General features: G+C 45.1%; 1 protein-coding gene and 1 non-coding gene across 3 annotated transcripts; both read left to right on the forward strand.

The window, feature by feature from the left end:
* Window positions 1-2,877: 2,877 nt before the first annotated feature.
* On the forward strand, window positions 2,878-19,903 carry COTL1 (coactosin like F-actin binding protein 1). Of its 2 annotated transcripts, XM_060276057.1 has the most exons (5): window positions 2,878-2,991; window positions 3,157-3,628; window positions 4,098-4,180; window positions 14,485-14,642; window positions 18,291-19,903. In XM_060276057.1, exons 2-5 carry the CDS (start codon window positions 3,552-3,554, stop codon window positions 18,399-18,401), a joined length of 429 nt encoding a protein of 142 aa, XP_060132040.1. In that variant the 5' UTR covers window positions 2,878-2,991; window positions 3,157-3,551; the 3' UTR covers window positions 18,402-19,903. The 2 variants fall into 2 exon arrangements, with proteins under 2 accessions (XP_060132040.1, XP_060132039.1); XM_060276056.1 differs by lacking the exon at window positions 2,878-2,991 and having other exon boundaries at window positions 3,104-3,628.
* On the forward strand, window positions 17,338-17,408 carry TRNAT-UGU (transfer RNA threonine (anticodon UGU)). Its single transcript has one exon. It is a non-coding gene; the product is annotated as a tRNA-Thr (tRNA).
* Window positions 19,904-20,492: the final 589 nt, after the last annotated feature.

The following is a 20,492-nucleotide window of genomic DNA, read 5'->3' on the forward strand; positions in this document are numbered from 1 at the left end:
AGGCTCCATAAGATGGGGGACACTTTTTCCATTCCCTATCTTCTCTGGGGCTTATATGCCCCCCAGTCTCCAAGTTCTCTCAACCCAGGGGTATCAAAACTTCTGCAGAACAACAAGGCAACAGTAATTTCAATGAGCCAGATAGGAGGGAAAGCCTGATTCCTGATCTCTGCTGCAACCTAGATGCCAACCGTCATGCTTAGATTATTATGCAGCTGGGTTTCTGTTCCCCTAATGCTTCTCTACCTGCTCTTTGTACTGCCTTGGGATCATAGAGACTAGAAACATTCTAGACCAGCAGGGGGAGATATCTGCATCTGAAACAAAGTGGGAGAATTATACTTCAAGCGATATCTTTAACTCAGCCTAAGAAGGTAAGAACATAAGAGGAGCCTGCTGGGTCAGGTCAATGGCCCATCTAGTCCAGCATCCTGTTTTCACAGTGACCAGCCAGAGGCCTGTGAGAAGCCTGCAAGCAGGACCCGAGTGCAATAAAGTTGTTTTAATTTAATAGAGTATATAATGCAGCCACATAGAATCATAGAGTTGGAAGAGACCACAAGGGCCATCCAGTCCAACCCCCTGCCAAGCAGGAAACACCATCAAAGCATTCTTGACATATGCCTGTCAAGCCTCTGCTCAAACTGCCATTCAGGATTATATAAATCTCACCTCCATTCAGAGTTTACTATAATAATAATAATAATAATAATAATAATAATAATAATAATAATTTATTATTTATACCCCGCCCATCTGGCCGGGTTCCCCCAGCCACTCTGGGCGGCTTCCAACAAAACAGAAATTCTAAAATACAGAAATCCATCAAACATTAAAATACAGAAATCCATCAAACATTAAAAGCTTCCCTAAACAGGGCTGCCTTGAGATGCCTTCTAAAGGTCTGGTAATTATTGTTCTCTTTGACCTCTAGTGGGAGGGCATTCCACAGGGTGGGTGCCACTACCGAGAAGGCCCTCTGCCTGGTTCCCTGTAACTTGGCTGCAATGATTTTCTCCTGTCACAATAGTATAGTTATGAGATTGGACGTCTCATACTCATATTCATCTGAATGTCATATTTTGGTTCCCCCTCAGGACAGTAGTTTTTATATCTATAAAGTGGGATTTTGTAGAATGGCACTTCCAGCTGACCTGTTTATTCATCCCTGTTTGTTGGTAGGGAGATTAGATTATGTTTGTGAGAACATGTGTGGATGTTAGCTGATGTTGTGTGTCACCCCAACTAGTGTGTTTTCCCCATCACTTTCCGTATCACGAAAAGTCCAACCTTATGGGGTATGCAGGTTTGTAGGCAAGACCTCTCCGCAGACTATAATTGACCAGAGATTGCTGATATGTGATTGAATCCCACCCTAAAATGTGACAGTCTGGCAAGCGTGTTAAGAAGAGGCAGCTGAAGTGGTCAGACTCTGGCTGCGTGTACACATTAGCAGCTTCAAGCTTCTTTTCGTCTTCAGTTCAAAGCTGGCTTGGAGGTAGGAAACACATCCACATGAAGCAGTTCATTAAACAATTTTAAAACAGGATGCAGGATAGATGTGGATTGTGTTTAATGTCATGTGTACATCGCTCCCCAAATCGGCAGTGGGAGCACATTGGATGCAGAGCGAACATGAGGCTTTGTTAAGTTAAAGGCACTAGCTGGGACTGATAAGTATCTCTTTGCAGGACTAAATAATACAGCAATTACTAACTGGAGATGCTAACAGAAGGCATGCCTTCTCTGCCCCTCCCCTGACCGGGGGTGTGTGTGATGTCATTGTAAGAAAACAACAGACCAGGAGCTGGTTTTGTCTTGAACCTCAGCTGGCCTGAATCCAAAGCTTTGAAGGATCCCCTAGAAATAGTAAGAATGTCGTGGCCCACAGGAGCAATTTTGCATCAGGTTCTAATAGACTTAGTATAAAAACAAATATAACATTTCAAGGGATAAGTTCTGATGTCAAGAGGTTGGGGGAGGGCATCAAGAGCAAAAAAGTTTAGTAACAGGCCAAGGTCTCACACACACACACACACAGCAGTCACGTTCACAGCAAGGAAGCGGTCAAGAAGCTGGAGTAAGGAAATTATTCTAGCAGCTTCCTTCTTCATTCCTGTTAAAAAAAGGCTTGTTGATCACAGTGGGATTTCCTTTGGGGGAAACATGCATAGGGATAGGCCAGCCTTTCCAGAACAAAGACCCACTGCTTCAAATAACTTCTGCAGCAGCTGCGTGAGAATTATAATAAATTCAACTTCTGATAAAGGGCACTGTTTATTGGCCTATTCACTTTCCCTATGAACTACCAGCCATTTATCATACCTTCAGCCTTTTGTTCTTTTGTTGTTGTCAGTATTCCAAGCATTGTTAAGCCTTCTTGTCTCTTGACAATGTGCAAAGGTCGCATTTGGTGCTATTCAGAGTAGACTCACTGACTACTCTCAGGGATATGACTTTCAACGGGTCTTCGTTGAATGGATAAAACCCCTATGTGAACAGTGCAAAAAAACTGATCTAGCATTCAATTCATTATGGAAAAAAAATGGGGGGGGGGAATGTGTTTAAGGATTGGGCTTAACAGGCTCCTGTACAGTCAAGGGACACCACTGCCCCAGCTTGCGCCAGAGCACATATCCTCTTCCCCCAACTCATGTCACACTTTGTGCTCCAGCCAGAGATTGGTTAGTTGCCATAGCAACCTCTGCACGACATCCAAAGGACAGCTCTAAGAACCATCAGGGTCTACTTAGGCAAATCCCAAGTCGGTGGGTATAATTTTATAGACCCCCCATAAACACATCAGGTCTACTTAGACAAATCCCAAGTCGGTGAATATTTATACACACATACATTATATATGCATGCGTTTCAAAGACTTCCTCCGTCTTTTGCAACACAGACACACACACCCCAACCCATTGCATCACCGCACAGAAATCCCAGCAATGCTTTGCAGAACAGAAAAGACACAGTCGGCTGGAGTAGGCGGTAAGGAAAAGACCACTCGGTTTCAGGGGGGGGGCGTGTTTCGTAAAGGAGCAGAAGGTGGGAGGCAAAGGGCACCCCCCCCCCGCCTCCTTGTGAGAAAGGGACCAATAGAGTCGCGCCAAACGTAGGTTGAGCTTTCCTTTTTCTTCCTTTCTTCTCCGCCAGGCAGCAAAGGGGTTAAAAGCAGGATCTGCTCTGACTGATCATTTTCAGCGAGGCTGTGCGAGCAGGACCGCATGAGCAACTGCAGCGGCAGCAGCAACCGGCTACATCAGCAGCAAACCTTTTCCTTTCTCTTTCCTTTGGACTTTTACCAAGCGGCTCCTGGGAGCGGATCGGAGCAGCCGCTCTGAATGAGAGGGTCGTCTCCTTGGGGTCCTTTTCAAGTATCTTAAGCCTATATCGGTGAGGGGGAACATTATTGGTATTACTATTAAATTTAAATATATCATTATTCGTCCGGATCCCATCTTTGCATTTGCCCACCATCCCTGGAATCGTGAGAGAGGAGACCCCCGACACCGCCCCACTCTTCATAAAGAAGTTTTTCCTCAACAGAAATGGCAACGAAAATCGACAAAGAGGCGTGCAGAGAAGCGTACAATCTCGTGAGGGACGACGGCACGGATGTCAACTGGTAAGGCGCAGCGTTAGACTTCGGTGAAAATAATAATGACGATTAAAGACCAGTGCAAATATAACAGAGAGACAAAAGAAAGGTATCTGGGGGGGGGGGAGGGCGAGCGAGCGAGCGAGCGATCTCTAAGCTTAAAAACCCAGCAGTACCACACCCCTTGGCTTAAAGACTGAAGCAGATGCCCGTGGACTTCAGCCTCGCTCCATGTGCCCATATCCTTGACCGGTGGATATAATCACTGGCCAAAAGCATGCAGTTATGATTAATGCCCCAGAGGTTAGCATTAGGCCGCTTATACACTGATGGGGAAGATTGGAAGTTGGGAATCACATTACTCATCCCCCCTCCCTGTGTCTAATGTGTGGTCCATTGTGTATGTGTGTGTGTGGGGGGGGTGTTTCATAGAATCAAAATGCAAAGACCTCCAACACATATTTTACGATGCTCTCTCCTCTCCCACTTCTCCAAGGGTGACGTTTAAGTACGAAGGATCCACCATCGTCCCAGGGCACCATGGAGCCGATTATGAGGAGTTTACCAGGCAATGCACAGGTAAGAAGAGGGCAGATGTACTTTCTTCCGAAGATGACCTCATGGGGTTGGGGGTGGGGAAAGGAATACAAAAGGCTGAATGGGAGGTGAGCTGTGGATTGCAAATGGTTTTTACATCCCCCAAATGTCTCATTCCTTCAGGATAGTTTGAATGTCTGGCTTTTTACATGATCTCACCCTGGATGTCTAAGCAGCACAGTGGAATGATCTCATTCAGCTAATCCCTCTTTTGTTTCACCCTTGGCTTAAGTTGGGGAGGGGATTCCTCCCCCCTCCAAGAACAATTTCTCCCTCTCTTCAGGAAATGTTCTTCTTTTCATTGCTGGAGTGTAAATGGTGAGTTCTGTTTTCTAGGGACATCTTTTTCTTGTAGGGGGAAACATCTTAATAATGCAATTAAACTGTAAAGCAGATGGAGTTTTGTTTTAAACACACACACACACACAAACTTCAAACTAATGGTGGCAGCTTTCATGACTTATTTCCATTGGGGACCCCCTCCTCTCTCTCTCTTTTTGGTCTTTTTAAAGTTATAAACTTTCATCTAAGAGCCAGCAATCTTTTGGGAATGGAAAGGCAATGCAGAATCCAAAGTTTGTTTTATTAATTAATTCAGCAATCCACCCATTTTATTTATTGATTTGATTTTTTTTAAAAAAAAAAATCCTGATCATCCACACACACACACACACACACACACACACACACACGAGTCTCCCAGAATCTTATGAACCAGTAAAAAGAGAGAGAAAGAGACAGTGGTACACTCAGGCTTACAATCTAAGAAGATATCCTATAAAAGGAAGATAAGTTGGGAAGGAGAAGGAAATAAGCTTTGTTACAAGAGGCTGGTGAATGGTGGGCTTTTTTGTTTGGGCGTGTATTTTTTTTTTGCAGGAGGTTATACCTTCTTGCTTGCATCCCTTGTGTGCTTATAGAGCAGCTCCCTCTGTTGAAAGCACCATCGAAGTCCTAAGCACATATTCCCTCTCTTTGTGCATCTATGATGGAGCTCTGTGTGAATATTTTGTGGTAGTGGTGGGTTCTGGAGCAAGAGAAAGCTCTGAAAATTAAATACACTGCAACTTTTAAAAATAAAAATAATTTCATACATTTATACCCCAACTTCCTGTTACCACGCCTCCATGTAAGCTTATAAAACCAGCATATTGCTGCAGTGCTAAGGAGCAGAGCCCACTAGGTGCAATGGAAGTTCCTTCTGATTAAACATGCATAGGGTTGAACTATTTATAAAATAAACAAGAAACTATTTATAAAAGAAATAAGGAACTGTTTATAAAAGAAATAAAATAGCTTATTTATAAAATATTTATAATATCATTTATTTAATAAAAAAAACAAAAAACCTAAAATCTATCCAGCTACACCATCCAGTAAAAGAAATGGCAGAAGCAACGGGATAGCAGTTAGGATAACACAATTATCTATAAGATGCTCAAGAAACCAACGGATTGTCCGCACTTCTTCTTGTCCTGTGTCTAGAACCTGAGAGGTTTTCTGCTTGTCCCACTGCTTTTCTCCAGGAAAACCGCTCTTTACTGCTGTATCTGAGCAAACATCAATCCGCTGAAAACCCCATTGAGGTTTCCTCCAATTCAGCAGTAAAGAGCAGGTTTTCCTGGAGGAAAGCGCTGGGACAAGCGGAAGTGTAGACGAGCCCTTTGTCAATTTTGAGTTGGCATATAAAAGATAGATTGGTCAATGCTAAATGAATATTTCTGGGCAGCTATTGCATGACCAGAGCACCATATGGAAAAGGCCCTGTCCCTGCTCTTCAGCAGATGTACCTGTATTAATATTAGTGTTATTAATTTGGTTTATTTAATTACTCCAGGGTACCTAGAGTATATAGAAGAGAAGGCAGTCCTTCAGATACCATTTACAGGTAGCTGGAATGTTGGGCCCACAAGATCTTGGGGAAGTGATTCAGACAAGTTGCTTTGTATGCATTTCAGATCAAAAGACTTGTGTCTTAAAATACAGCTGGACGCAGTCTTAGAGAGCGTGTCAACTGCACTTCTATGAACTTTTGGGCCACCTGCTTCCAGGGGGCTTTTTATATATAAATGCAGCCTCACAGCCTTCTGGGCAACCTTCTAAGGGCAACATGCCAGGGGTGGGCGGGGCCAGAGGCAAATGTGAGCACATCAACCAATGAAAATTGTACAGTAGGCTGGTTTCTAGGCACATGCAACACACCCCTCCTTCTCTTCCATCCAAGGAAGCAAGAGACATAATCAGAGTTCAATGACACATTCCACCATGCAGAAGCCAATGGGGGGCCATGACGGGTGTGGCCTGGGGGCATTTCTGAGGATCAGGGAAAGAGGGCTAGTGGGGCACATTCAGCCCCTGAGCACATTCAGCCATGTAATATTGGCTAGATACCAAGACACATTGGACCAGGACCTCTAAAATGGAAAGAAAGAATAATGTCTTGCTTTGCAGAGGAAAGTGAAATTGGAACAGACAGTCCAGAGGATTCCTTATCTAGAGCCCTATGCAAGTGTTCATGTGTGGCTCAGAGTGCTGGGGAGAGAGCAGGTGTGTGCTTGCTAGCTCTGCTCCCCACCTGCTGTTCCAGTCATCCTACACAACTTGGAGGGCAGCGAGCTGAAGCAGGGAACAGCCTGTACTTGCGGAGGCTCCCCCCTACTCATTTTATAGAAGACGGGGGTTCAAAAATGTGCAGGGAGACACCATGAGTGGCAGGAGGCTTCTCCACTGCAGCCGCCCTCCCAACTTGTGAAGGACAACGCGGGTGGAGCCAGAACATTTGTGAACACCAGAATAGGGATTTTGTATCAGTCACATCAATCTGCAAGGAGGAATGAGCTGTTTGGTTTGAGTCACACACATGTACGGTAAGGATCACTGAGTCACAGCATCTTTGATTTGGCTGGGAGGAAACTGATTTGGATTTGCAGGTTGGGCAACAGAGCTAATGTGGTCTTGGGAGCCGCATGGCTCAACTGTGTGCTTCCTTCTACAGCAGGGGTCAGCAACCTAAGGCCCATGGGCAGGAATTCATGGGCATGAGACTTAATGTAGGGCACTTCCAGATTGTGACTTTTTTCAGGTGGGATAGTCAATCACACAGGTGATTTGGGTGGTGTTGCACAAAAAACCTGCTTCCTTTTTTTGGACTGGAAAGTGTGGAATGCAACATTGTCTAACTTCCCTACACACAAATCAGAATGCATATTCAATAAACAGGTTGTCTGGAAGTGACCTGAGGTCCATCAGTTTCAATGGGTCCACTCTGGGTGAAAACTTAGTTGGAATACCACCCATTATTGCAAAAGAAATGTTCACTCTCCAGTGTTCTCTTTTCCAAAGTCTGCACAGAACTTCATATTGCTTGCAGAAGGGGGGAACACTTGCACCATGAAGTAAACTTGCCCACAAAATTATCCCAACCTCCAAGTATTGCATCTTGAGCCTGAACAATTTCCTTATTAACTTCCTCTGTTTATTTGCATTGTGTTTGGCTCTGTGTTTTTTGGGTTTTTTTCCATCTGGGAGGCAGTCAGTGGTTCCTGCTTGTGTTTAGATTTAGAATACCAAAGCAGAAGCAGAATGGCTCAGCAGGAAAGCAGAAAAGATGTGTGTGGCTTTGTCAGAGAATGAATGACTTTGTATGAATCTTTTAGGGAACGGCTTCGTATGCATCTGTTTATTCAGGCAGGCGGTTGGGTTACCCCCTCCCTTCCCCAGCCAATAACCTTTGGAGGGGGTGTCACCCCCTTCTTATGGGGCATCAGTTCACATGAACAGAGACAAACAGCACAACCTTCTCAAGGAGAAGTTGCCTTGCTGTGTGTTTGCTGTGAGGAAATGTTTTTATTCCAAGGCCACATTCATAGAATCATAGAGTTGGAAGAGACCACAAGGGCCATCCAGTCCAACCCCCTGCCAAGCAGGAAACACCATCAAAGCATTCTTGACATATGCCTGTCAAGCCTCTGCTTAAAGACCTCCAAGGAAGGAGACTCCACCACACTCCTTGGTAGCAAATTCCACTGCTGAACAGCTCTTACTGTCAGGAAGTTCTTCCTAATGTTTAGGTGGAATCTTCTTTCTTGTAGTTTGAATCCATTGCTCCGTGTCCGCTTCTCTGGAGCAGCAGAAAACAACCTTTCTCCCTCCTCAATATGACATCCTTTTATATATTTGAACATGGCTATCATTCGATCTAGGTAACCTGCTATGGGCCACATGCTGGTGGTGGGTGGGGCAAGTGGCAAAGTGGGTAGAGTAACAGATGCCAATTTTGCCATGGTGCAGGAGGGTAGTTTCAACACACACTCAACCATGCAGGAGGAGAGATTGGGGAAGTTCCCCATGGCACAGCCAAAAATCATTGGATACTGTCCTGCACCTACTTTACTGTTTTTTTCTTTGGGTGGAATTGGGGTGGTGGTCAAAGTAGGCCCCCAAACTGAAAGTTAGGCACTCCTGGGTCAGGCCATTAGGTATACTTAATGTACTACATGTACTACAATGTACTACAATGAAAAATCATAGGCTCGTAGAGTTGGACGGGACCCTAAGGGACATCTATTCCAACCCCCACAATGCAGGAAGCACAGCTGAAGAGTCCCTGACAGATGGGTAGCCCAGTCCACTGTCAAACAGCTCTTCCTGCCAGCTTTCTAATCCTTAGTTAGAATTTCCTTTCTTGTACAGTACTTTGAATCCATTGGTTCAGGTCCTACCCTCTGGAGCAGCAGAAAACAAGCTTGCTCCATGTGACAGCCCTTTAGATATTTGAAGATGGCTCCTACATTCTCCTTCCCAGAGCATGTTACATCCATGCCTCTCAGATGCACAGCATCTGTCTTTCGGTGGCTTTCAGATGGGTTCCTTCCCCCTCCTCCCCCTAAAAATAAAGGAAATGGCTAGAATGTGTTTGAAGCTAATGTGCAATCAACCCCATCCTGTTTCAAGAACTTCTCTTGCAGGGCCTGGATGGCTCTCTGTGGGCTCTTTGAGCCTTAACTAAGGATTTAATTCAAGGCTTTTGAGCCTGCTCCCTTTGGTCCATGAGGGATGGCATCCCTCCAGAGGCCGCATTAACAACGGCATCCGTGAGCCATCAATCCACTTTGAAACTAGGGAAGGGTGCATTTCAGAAATGCCTGCGATAACCTTCAGTGCCTTTCCATCATCCACTTTTTGTAAAAATAACACTTTAATGTATTTATAATTGAGGTTAAAAATGAGGTCACTAAGTGGGAAAAGATCTGATTTTATAGGGCACATTTGAAAAAAGAGGAGAAAAGAAAGGACAGGGATTATCCACCACTTGACATCTATAGAAGGCATGTTTTCTCGCCAACTTTACTGAGCTATAGCAGATAGTTATGGCTCTATGTTTGAGTGGGAGGTTGGCCTGACTGCAAGGCTCATTTGATTAAAAGCTTTTCAAATGATTGGGAAAAAATCATACTTTTTTTTTAAGTTATCCTGCCACACCTTCCCTCACCTACCTGGGAGTGAGACTCTATTGCCTTGGATCCAGACTAACTTAGTTGACCTTAAGTCAACTCATTGATTTCAGCAAGCACTCAGTCATGTATTACTTAATACTAGGACTTAGGTAAGGTAAAGGGACCCCTGACCATTAGGTCCAGTCGTGACCGACTCTGGGGTTGCGCGCTCATCTCGCATTATTGGCCGAGGGAGCCGGCGTATAGCTTCCAGGTCATGTGGCCAGCATGACAAAGCCGCTTCTGGCAAACCAGAGCAGCACATGGAAACGCCGTTTACCTTCCCACTGTAGTGGTTCCTATTTATCTACTTGCATTTTGACGTGCTTTCGAACTGCTAGGTTGGCAGGAAATACTAGGACTTAGAGACATTCAACTAAGCTGAATGTTGGAAGATTCGAGACAGACAAAAGAAAATACTTCTTCATACAGTGCATAGTTAAATTATGGCATTTGCTCCTATTGGATGTTGTGATGGCCACCGAATTGGATGGCTTTAAAGGGAAGTTGGACAACCTCCTGGGGGATAAGGCTATCAATGGCCATTAGTCATGATTACTGTGTAGTGCCTGCTCTATCAATATATACTCGGAAGCGTGGATGGGAGAGAGTGATAGGCACTTAGGTCCTAGTCATGGGCTTCCCACAGGGGCATCCGGTTGGCTACTGTGAGAACAGAGTGCTGAACTAGGTGGACCATTGGCCTGATCCAGCAGGGCTCTTACTTTATGTTCATAACTTGTCCCATTGAGTTCAATGGGAACTAAGTGTTTTAACTAGATGGGACATTGGAAGAAGCTTCCCATACAGAAGTTTGTTTGTTAATTATTTCATTTCTGTACTGCTCTTCAACAAAGAAAAGTGAAGTGATTCACAAATAATAATATAAAATAGATAAGACACACAACTAAAACCAGCCAAACTAAGAGTAACCCCCCCCCCAAAAAAAAACACCACCAAGATAATTTCCACTTCATAGACCCTTCAATCAGTCAGCGGTCTTTTTGACTTTCTTAGGTTCTGGATAGCTCAGTTAGTTAGAGAATGATGCTGATAATGGCAAGGTTGCAGGTTTGATCTCCATAAGGGACAGCTGCAGATTTCCTGCATTGTAGGGGGTTGGACTAGATGATCCTCATGGTACCTCCCATGTCTACAATTCTATGATTTCTGCCACACCAGCACAGTGACCCAAAGCCCTGGGTGAAGAGCTGCACCTCCAGCAATACATTGCCACAAAGAGGATGCCACAACCAAGAAAGCCTTTACTTGGGCCACCGCCCTTGGGCACTGCCCAGGGCTGTGACCACAAAGAGGGCTCCCTCCACAGAACTGAACTGGTGGACTGGCAAGTACTGGGAGAGGTGCTGGTCTATCAGTTATGTCACAGATGGGCCAAATCATTTAGGGGATATTCAGCTGCTGCCAGCCAAGTAGGCCAGTTCAGCAGAAGGTCAGGGATATTGCTAGGGTATGGCACATGGGCCCTGGAACTCCTCACACTTCTCTCTCTTTTTTGATTTTAGAAAAAGCTTTGCTTACAGGGCTAAACTTAGTGTCTGTATGTATAAAAGAACCTGTGCAAATTGTATGCAAATTCGTGCCATGGTCCTGTGCCCTCTGGTCTTCTAAGGGCTTAGCGGTGCCCTTGATGCTGGCTCAAGAAGTCCAGCAGACCTCAATCACTCCGAAATGACTAGCTAAAATCTTTGGCTGTGTGGCTTGATGAGGATCCTCTCCCACTCCTAAGGTTTGCAGCGGAAAGCTCTTGGCAGGAGGAAAATATGCAAGGGTTAATGGTTTACTAATCTTCCTCCAACTTCTGCTTTTACTGCCAGCCTCTCTTTTTCATGTTTACTTTAAAGGGTAAGCCTGTAAGAAAGAAAGAAGGAAGAAGAAGAAGCAGCAAGATGAACCCTCCTTATGGCAGTGATTGTGGTTGCGTTTCTCATTGACAGGCTGTTCCTGTCTGCCTGCAAATCATTTCCCACCTCCACCCCCTCCTTTTCTCTCTGCCTTTGCAAAATGCACCTCCCTAGGCTGTCAGGCAGATGCCATTTCACTTGTTCCTCTGCTTCCCCAGTGGCCATCTGGAATTGGGTTTTGATTCTTCGTAAAATGCAAAATCTCTAATTGCAAGGCCTTCTTCTCAGACATGTTGTTGTTTTCACGAACACGCAAACGTAAAGGCACGCACGCACATGCTTTATTTAAAACATTGATTTCTTTGTAAGATTTCTTAACTTGCCTTTGACTACAAGGTCCCAGGGCAGGCTGCAACAATATAAATGTATGCCTGTAAAAATGACTACAGCCCTTCCAAGCAATGGTACAGGATGATACCATATCGGAGGTGGGCAGCTATTTTATGTTTTTACTAGGACCCACCCTCCACCAACCAGAACCAGTGTAAAATAGAGGCTGGTGTGGATGGGAGGTGCATACACTTACAATGAACCATCGATATACTTCTGAACCACCTCTCAGTCCTTTCACACAAAAAGTCCACTCCTGGTTTTCCTCCAACCTTTCTTTTAGCAGTTTGATCTATTAGTACTGTACTAGTTATTGCTTTTGTTAACCTTTTAGAGTGAGAAATGCTTGCCTGATCTTCTGTAAATCACCAGGCCGGCAATCTTAGCTACTCTTGCTTGGCAGTAAGCCCCATTTAACATAGTGGCACTTACTTCCAAGTAAACCACCTTAAGACGGCACTATATGTTTTTCTCTGTCCTTGCACTAGAACAGGGGTAGCCCATCTGATGTCCTCCAGATATTGGGCTCCAACTTGTACCAGGCAGCATAACCAGTGTTCAGGGATTATGGGAACTGTAGTCCAGAGGGCACCACATTGGCTACATCTTATTGGAATAAATCATGATTCTGGGTGGTTGAGAATTGACCTGCCCAATCAGGAAACCAGTTTGGTGGTGGTGGGGAAAATGCCACCTACTGATAAGTGAGCGATGAACTTTGGAAGAGCTGATTAAGTTGTGTGTATTTTAGGCGTGAATTGCATGGTTACTCGCTCATGTGCAAAGCAGCCCCATTGGTGCCCCAAAGAGTGCTTAGATGTCACTAGTCTGCAATCCTCAATACATCTGCTAGGGACTAAGTAAGCCTCATTGGGCGACTTACTTCTGAGCAAAGACACATTGCCCTGTAAGTCTCCTGGTCACATCACCACCATACATTTAAAGTGCATGGCTTCCTTGAAAGAATCACGGGAACTATAGTTTGTTAAGTGAATTGTAGCTCTGTGAGGAGTGTGTGGATGTGAACAACGCCTGCTCATTAGTAGCAAAAGAGCCTTTTGTTGATGATTCTTGGGGCTGATCCACACACCCCAAACATTTAAAGCACAACCAACACCTAACCCACCTTGCAGGTTTGTTGTGTGATTATTATTATTATAAAAAAACACTTCTAAAAGGAATCGGTGAGGAGTGTCTTCTATGGCTGCAGTCACACAGCAAGTCCCCCCCCCATTTTCACAATGTTTCCCTAATTTGAGCTCCCCCAAATTCCAGAAACACAGTAGCATATCGTGCTAGTTTAATGCTCATTTCTGTGCTGTTTGTTCCCAGATAAAATCTGTGTGCAAAGAACACATAAATGAGTGCTAAACTCATGCTATATTTCGCTATGTTGCTAGATGTCCCCATTATGTTCTCTGGAATCTCAAAGAGAATGAGGAAATTCAGAGTTACTGTAGGTAAACATCTTGAAAAGTGAATACTGTAAACTGCTGTGGGAAGGTAGCCTGCTTTGGGTCCATTCATCCTGGCATTATCTGTGAGACTTCCCATTTTTTGTTTATTTTGAACCTCAGCAATGTATTTTCAGCTACAGGGCAAGGAAAGTGGCTTACCTCCCCACACCCCGCCTGCTTTTTTTCTTTTTCTTTTGCATGATGACAGTGGCGTTTCCTCCTTCAAAGGGAAGTTGCTTGCATTTTGTTGCAAGCATTGCAGAAATGCCAGCCAACTGTGGAAGAGTGAATTAAACTCCTTTAAGGGCTGGTGGGGAGGAGGCTAGTACAGGGTGGGGGGGCAGGTGGGGGGGGGAGAGGCTTCCATTAGGAATTTAGAGTGAGTTTAAGAAGGTTTCTCTAAATGAATTTGAACTGTAAGTGATGAAATTTAAACACGTCATTGTGAATGACAAGTGCCGCCGCTGGCATGGCGCCTGCGTGTCTTTGGTAAATGAGCGTACAAAGTCAAAAGTCCTTTAGTGAAACGGTAGGTATACATTTCGGGAATACCCAGGTATATATGTATTTTGTTTTTCTAGCTTGATCAAAATTATTTATTCTTTCATAACAGGTAGATAGTTAAGAGCTTAGGTGGTTTCAGCTTTGGGCACCTGCCCCCCCTGAATTTGGTGCCTGGGTGCCCTGCACCCCTTTCCCCCCTGGGCAAAGACGGCCCTGACATCATGTACTGTATTCAGATGGTGTCAGAGCCACAAAACAGATCCCCCAAAGAGGAACTTAGCACTTTGATAGATTCATAGAGCAATAGGCAATCCTTAAGGAAGGGATGGGGAATCTGTGGCCTGTTGGACTCCAGCTCCCATCATCCCAGGCTGTTGGCTATGTTGGCTGGGGCTGATGGAAGTTGGAGTCTGACATCTGGAGGGCCACAGGTCCCCCACCCCATCCCTGCCTTAAGGTATCCTGGGTCCAGGCTCGTTGCGTTTGCAAGCTGTTTGGTTACACATTCTTCAGCTAGTCTTATTTTACTCCACCAGCTTTGTAACCTTTCTTTCGTTTTTTTCCTCCCCATCCAGATGACATTCGGTTGTTTGGCTTCGTCCGATTCACCACTGGCGATGCCATGAGCAAGAGAGTCAAGTTTGCCCTGATCACATGGATCGGTGAGAGTGTTAGTGGTTTGCAGAGAGCCAAAACTGGGACGGACAAGACTTTGGTTAAAGAAGTAGTACAGGCAAGTTTAACTATTACTAATATTACTCATTATATTGTTGTGTTTCTATACTGTAAAACACCCTGTGAGCCTTGGATGAAGGGGGTGGTATATAAATTTAACAAATAATAAAAATAAAAAGAGTAGTAGTAGTAGTAGTATCCCTACTCGTGTGCCTTTCACAGCAGCCTGTATTTACATATGTGTAAGGGGGTACATTTGCATGAACATCCTCATGCATGACCTACATATTAACCTTGATGTGTCTCTGAGTAAATTGCAAGGTAACCAGGCCTCCCTCTTTCTTTACCACTGAGTCATGCCCTTTTGATTTGAGAAGACTGGAAACACCCCAGATAATTTTATCTGACTGTGTGCAGGCTCCGAGGGCTGTGCTTTCAGTCCAAACTAATTAACAAGCGAGCAGCTTTTAATAGTTAACTAGGATATAGGAACGGCCTCCTGTTTGACGTTGGACGGAAACAGGAAAACAGTGGTGTGTGTGCCTAATCCTTTCCTGATGGGAGTTCATCCACCCACAGAATCAGCTGCAGTTGCTAATAAGCACAAGACAACTGGTCATTATTTCTTTTAAACACATCAGGGGCAACTTTCAGCCAAAGCTTCCAATGTTTTGGAATTAACAGTATATGTTTGTAAACGACCCTTGTGAAGGGAGGTAAAGAAACTTAATATATATATATATATTTCCCCAAAAAAACAACAGAGGCATTAAATACCCCAATCATTTAAAAGAAAGTAAAATCAAGTGTAACAATAAAGCAACAATATGACTAAAGTGAAACCAGTTGCAAAACAGCAAACTGTAGCAATAAAACAAGAAACCACCATAGTATCTGTTAAAAGTCTGGAGCAATAAACATGTACAGTACAGTGGTCAGGGCCGGCTCTAGGTATAGTCCCGGTGGCGCTGGGTGCTAGGGCACCGGGCCGGCAGGCAGGGCGCCACGCGGAAGCCGTGCTGCGCACTGCGAGGGCAAGGGCGCCGGAGCGATCTCCGTGCCTCAGCGCCAGGGCACCCGACCTGCTTGAGACTGCCCTGACAGTGGTACCTCTAGTTACGGACTCTATCCTTTCCAGAGTGCTGTTCGCACCCTGAAAAGTCTGCAACTAGAGTGCCACTTCTGCGCATGAGCATGGCGTGAGAGAGTGCTTCAGTGCATGCACACACTGGGAAACCCAGAAGTATACACTTCCGGGTTTGCCACGTTCGTATCCTGAAAAAACGCAACCGGAGACTGACGTAACAAGAGGTATGACTGTAAGGGGAAGGGCTGTAGCTGAGTGGTTAGAGCACCTGCTTTTCATGCAAAAGGTCCCAGTTTCGGTACTCAGCATCTCCCAGTAGGGCTGGCAGAAACCCTCTTCCCATCTGAAACCCTGGAGAGCTACTGTCTGTCAGTACTGAACTAGATGAAGTCTGTCTCTGTATCAGGCAGCTTCCTATGCTCCTATTCTCCAGTTAGTGCTGAAAAGTTCTCAAGAGTCAGTGCTGGTTGAGGGTCCCTGTAAAGAACATTCCACAGCCAGGGCATCACCACTGACAAGGCCCTGTCTCCATTTTCCACTCAACTACTTATGGGACCAGCGGTAAAAACATAATGCGATATCTTAAGGGCCCTTCAGCAACTTCAGCCAAAAAGCTGCAGAGTGCCCAAGAACTTGTATTTATTTATTTGGAATAGTCAAAGCATACCCCCCCAATGGAAATCTGCCTAGAGAAGGAACGGGGGAACCTCTTTTAGCCCAAAGGGCAACCTTCCAGGAGGTGCATGTCAGTGGTGGATGAGGGCAGAAGAAAAGTAGGCGCAGCGATGGGGTGCAGCAGCGATCATCTGGCCAGCAGACGATATTCCAGCCATGCAAAAGCCACAGGTTTCTACACATTTGATGCCACCCACTTTTGCTACTGGTAATGCCACCAGAGCTTGTTTTACATAGCTGTTGTTTCAACGGAATGCAGGAAACAGAGGAAGTCCAGCGAAGCTGTGCTTGTATACACAGGACAGACCCCTTTCTCATTCAGAATGTGGCATTTGCACATGTTCTTAAACATGTTCTAAAACAAGACCTCAAGATTAAGGAACCACGGGGTCCCTTAGCAATTCTGATTCATTGCAGCAGTCAATGGATCAAATGAGAACTTCGGACGGAACATTTGCTGTCGGCTTCTCCACTTCATTACACAGACTTTGCCTGCTGCTGCAGTTGTCTTTGTGAAGCGATTCAGGTTGTTGCTGCGTCCCGGCCTCCTGGCCTAAAATAAATGGCCATGCTTGTTTGTGGTGCCCATACGCTCTGGAACAAACACAAAGGCGGCAATTCATTCCTGGGGCACAGCCGAGGTCAGGATGGGAGGACAGAGAGGTGGGGGCAGAGAGGCGAGCTGAGAGGCTCTTGTCCTCAGAATGCGTGTCTCATGCCTGGAATTTAAGAGGAGCTAGAAACAACGTCTGTGCATCAAACAGAGGGGAAGGATTTCACCAGAATATGTGAGCGATGGTCCAGGGAAACTGACATGACCATCCTGCCTGGTGTCCTTGTAGCTTCTGATGCTCCAATGAGCATGAGTACGGAGCCCTGCTGGATCCAATCAAGTGTCCCAAGTAGTCCCACATGCTAGTCAACCAGACGTCTCTGGCAGGGCTTGTAGGCAAGAAACTACATTACATGCAGCAAGGTCAGAAAGAGGCAAGGGCCATAGCTCAGTGGTAGAGCATCTGCTTTGTGTGCAGAAGGTCCCAGGTTCAATCCCTGGCATCCCCAGGTAGGGCAGGGAGACATCCCTGTCTGAAACCCTGGAGAGTCACTGCTAGTCAGTGTAGACAAGTGTCACAAGTCCTGTGAGGACATTGTGGTGGTTGGAGGTCCAGATGAGGAAAAGTGGCAGGAGATGAAACAATGTTTTAATCAGGCACTGAAAAACAACATATTGTACAACTGCTTATGAGATTTTTTTAAAAAAAAAAGCTGAGCAGTTTATTTATAAGAAAATAAATAATAAATACTAGGATACGGATTTAACTGGATCCAGGAACTCATCAGGCCACATCGGCAAGGGAAGGGCATTTTTCATCCCAATATCAGAGTTGCAGTCCAGCAACACCATAGGAAAATAGGAAGCTGCCTTATACCAGATCAGACCATTGGTCCCTCTGGCTTAGTATGGTCTACACCAGGGGTTGGCAACCTGCGGCCCATGGGGGTCGTTTAAATGGCCCACATTCGGCTGCCCCCGAACCGAGCCGCCTGCTCAGCGAGTCCCCACGTGCTGCCCTAAACTAGTGGAGCGGGGACTTGCTTCCGCGGTGCCGGAAATCGTGTCTGCGCATATGCGATCTGGCCCACGGAGCAATCTCTGTGGGAGTGAACCGGCCCAGGCAAGGTAAACCTTGCCGATCTCTGGTCTACACTGACTGGCAGCAGCTCTCCAGGGTTTCAGGCAAGGGACACTCCTAGCTCTATCTGGAGATGGCAGGGATTGGACCTGGGACCTTTTGCATGCAATGCACATTCCTTGCCACTGAGTTAAGGATAGGGGTGGGGACCCTTACCCTAATCTCAGGCACAGAACGATTCCTATCACTGACTGAATCGCTTGCACCGCCTCCCTCGATGAGCCTCATGCTTTGCTTTTGTCTCTTGCAGAATTTTGCCAAAGAGTTTGTGATCAGTGACCACAAGGAGCTGGATGAGGATTATATCAAGAGCGAGCTGAAGAAAGCTGGGGGTGCCAATTACGATGCGCAGGCAGAGTAATGGGGGTGGGGGAAATGCACTGTGCCTCTCACAGCCACCTGCCTGCATCCAGAAGGGGAGGGAGGGGGGAAAAGCACAATGTATCTTCAAAATCAACACCGGGAGATGAACGGAGGCCAAGTGGGAGGACCAACCTCCTTCGTCTTCTGCACCTTCAGAGTCCCTTCCTGCCTCCCAAAGTGGACATTGATTTTTCATTCCATCCAGTGAAACATCTCCTTCATACATGGATCTCTCCTTTTTACATTATTGGGTTGTTGTTTTTTAAAAAAGAAATTATTATTATTATTATTGCTTATCTTTTGCTTTTAACAAATGCTACATGGGTACTGGGCTCCATAATACATTGCCTCTGCGACTTTCTTGACAATAGAGCATGTTGACATGTTCCAGTCTCAATATTTTGGCAGATCTGTTGTTGCTCTGGGAAGCCTGCAGTTGCAGCATAGGGGAGAAATATGCATTTTTAGTGAATCCGCACTCGACCTTCCAACTCCCGGACGGAAGTGTTCCCAGGAGCAGTGCATGCAGTTAGTTAGGCACAGTCTGATCACATGCACACTTACTCGGAAGTAAATATCATTGTGTTCAATGGGACTTGCAGTGCAATTCTATAATCATCTGCTCAGAAGTAAGTCCCAATGTGTTCAGTGGGGCTTACTCTTAGGAAAGTAGAATTGTAGAGTTGGAAGGAACCCTGAGGATCATCTAGTCCAATCCCCTGCAGTGCAGGAATATGCAGCTGTCCCATACAGGGATCAAACTTGCAACCTTTCCATTAGCAGCACAAAATCCTAAGCAGCAAAGTAGATATAGGCAGCGATTCTAAGCAAACTTTTATGGGGAGTAAGCTCTAGTGAAATCAGGGGGACTTCGGTTCCATCTGTACAATTGCACTGTTACTCCCAATTAAGGGTGAATACAATTGCAGTCTTTACTGTCCTATATTGAGCATGTTCTACTGAGTTCAGTGGGTTGTACTCCCAAGCAAGTTTGCAAACGGTCGCAACCTTACAGCACAAACCTAAGCATGTTTATTCAAAAGTAACTTCCTCTGAATTCAAGAGGACTTATTCCTAAATCAGTGTGCATAGGACCTTAGCTTTAGGCAGCAATCCTATGCACACTTAATTTACCTGGGAGAAAGCCCCACGACACAGTGGGACTTCCTTTGGGATAAACAAGCATAGGCTTGTGCTATTAGCAAGTTTTTTTTTAAGTACATTTTGTTCCCCAAGTCTGAGATCAACTCAATCCAATGCCAGTCAAAATCACACGTTGAATCGAAATATCCAGAAGTGTTGAGTTCTAGTCATGAGAAAACATAATCTATATTTCAGCTTTCAAAGGAACAAGAAGAAATATAATTTGCCTTAACAAAATTGCTTGGCTCTGTGCTATATATGGGTTCTCCCTCTCTTTTAAACAAAGTGCTTTGTTTTTATTGGATTTTTTTTAAAGGTTTGCTATAATAGCAGTAAACAAGGAAGAAGTAAAATATCTCCTCTTTTGATTGTACTGTTTTGTATGTGTGTGTGTGTGTGTGTTAATTATGCATTTGCATTTTGGATACTGTTGCTAAGACAAAATATGCAATGGCATTGCCAACATTTGTTTGAAGGTGCCACTCTGTTTAAGTGTTGCAAGCCACCCTGATCTCTGAGTGGTGGAAGATTCCAGGGGGCTCCAGAGTTTGTGTTTTCTTTGGAATGAGGGACAGCGCAGACTGGTGTCTTTATGATACTGTATATGGTTTATTTACACATTTATACAACCTGGGAGTAAATACCAATGAATTCAATGGAAACTTTTCCAAAGCTATGATAGTCTCTTGCAGCAAAAACAACAATGCACCTTGTGGCACCTGGAAGATGAAGAAATTTACCTTTTCGTTTGTTAGTCTTTTAGGTTCCACACGTTTGGTTGAATTCGATAGGACTCACTTCCAAGTAGGAATGCATAGGATGATTTTTATCAAGAATAGGGAATCCTTTTCTACTCGAGAGCCACGTTTCCAGCTAGGCAACTTTCTGAGGGGTGCTTGCAGTTGTGAGTGGGACCAGCAGCAAAAGTGGGTGGGAAAACGAAAGG

The sequence above is a fragment of the Zootoca vivipara genome, chromosome 6 (assembly GCF_963506605.1).
Source record: "Zootoca vivipara chromosome 6, rZooViv1.1, whole genome shotgun sequence".
Lineage (NCBI taxonomy): Eukaryota > Metazoa > Chordata > Lepidosauria > Squamata > Lacertidae > Zootoca > Zootoca vivipara.

What these genes read in the sequence shown, in the direction of transcription:
- COTL1 (XM_060276057.1), top strand. Translation starts at nt 3,552, where the DNA reads ATGGCAACGAAAATCGACAAAGAGGCGTGCAGAGAAGCGTACAATCTC. An exon ending in GTTTACCAGGCAATGCACAG is followed by an intron (nt 4,181 to 14,484) that starts GTAAGAAGAGGG and finishes CTCCCCATCCAG; the next exon opens with ATGACATTCGGTTGTTTGGC. An exon ending in TGGTTAAAGAAGTAGTACAG is followed by an intron (nt 14,643 to 18,290) that starts GCAAGTTTAACT and finishes TGTCTCTTGCAG; the next exon opens with AATTTTGCCAAAGAGTTTGT.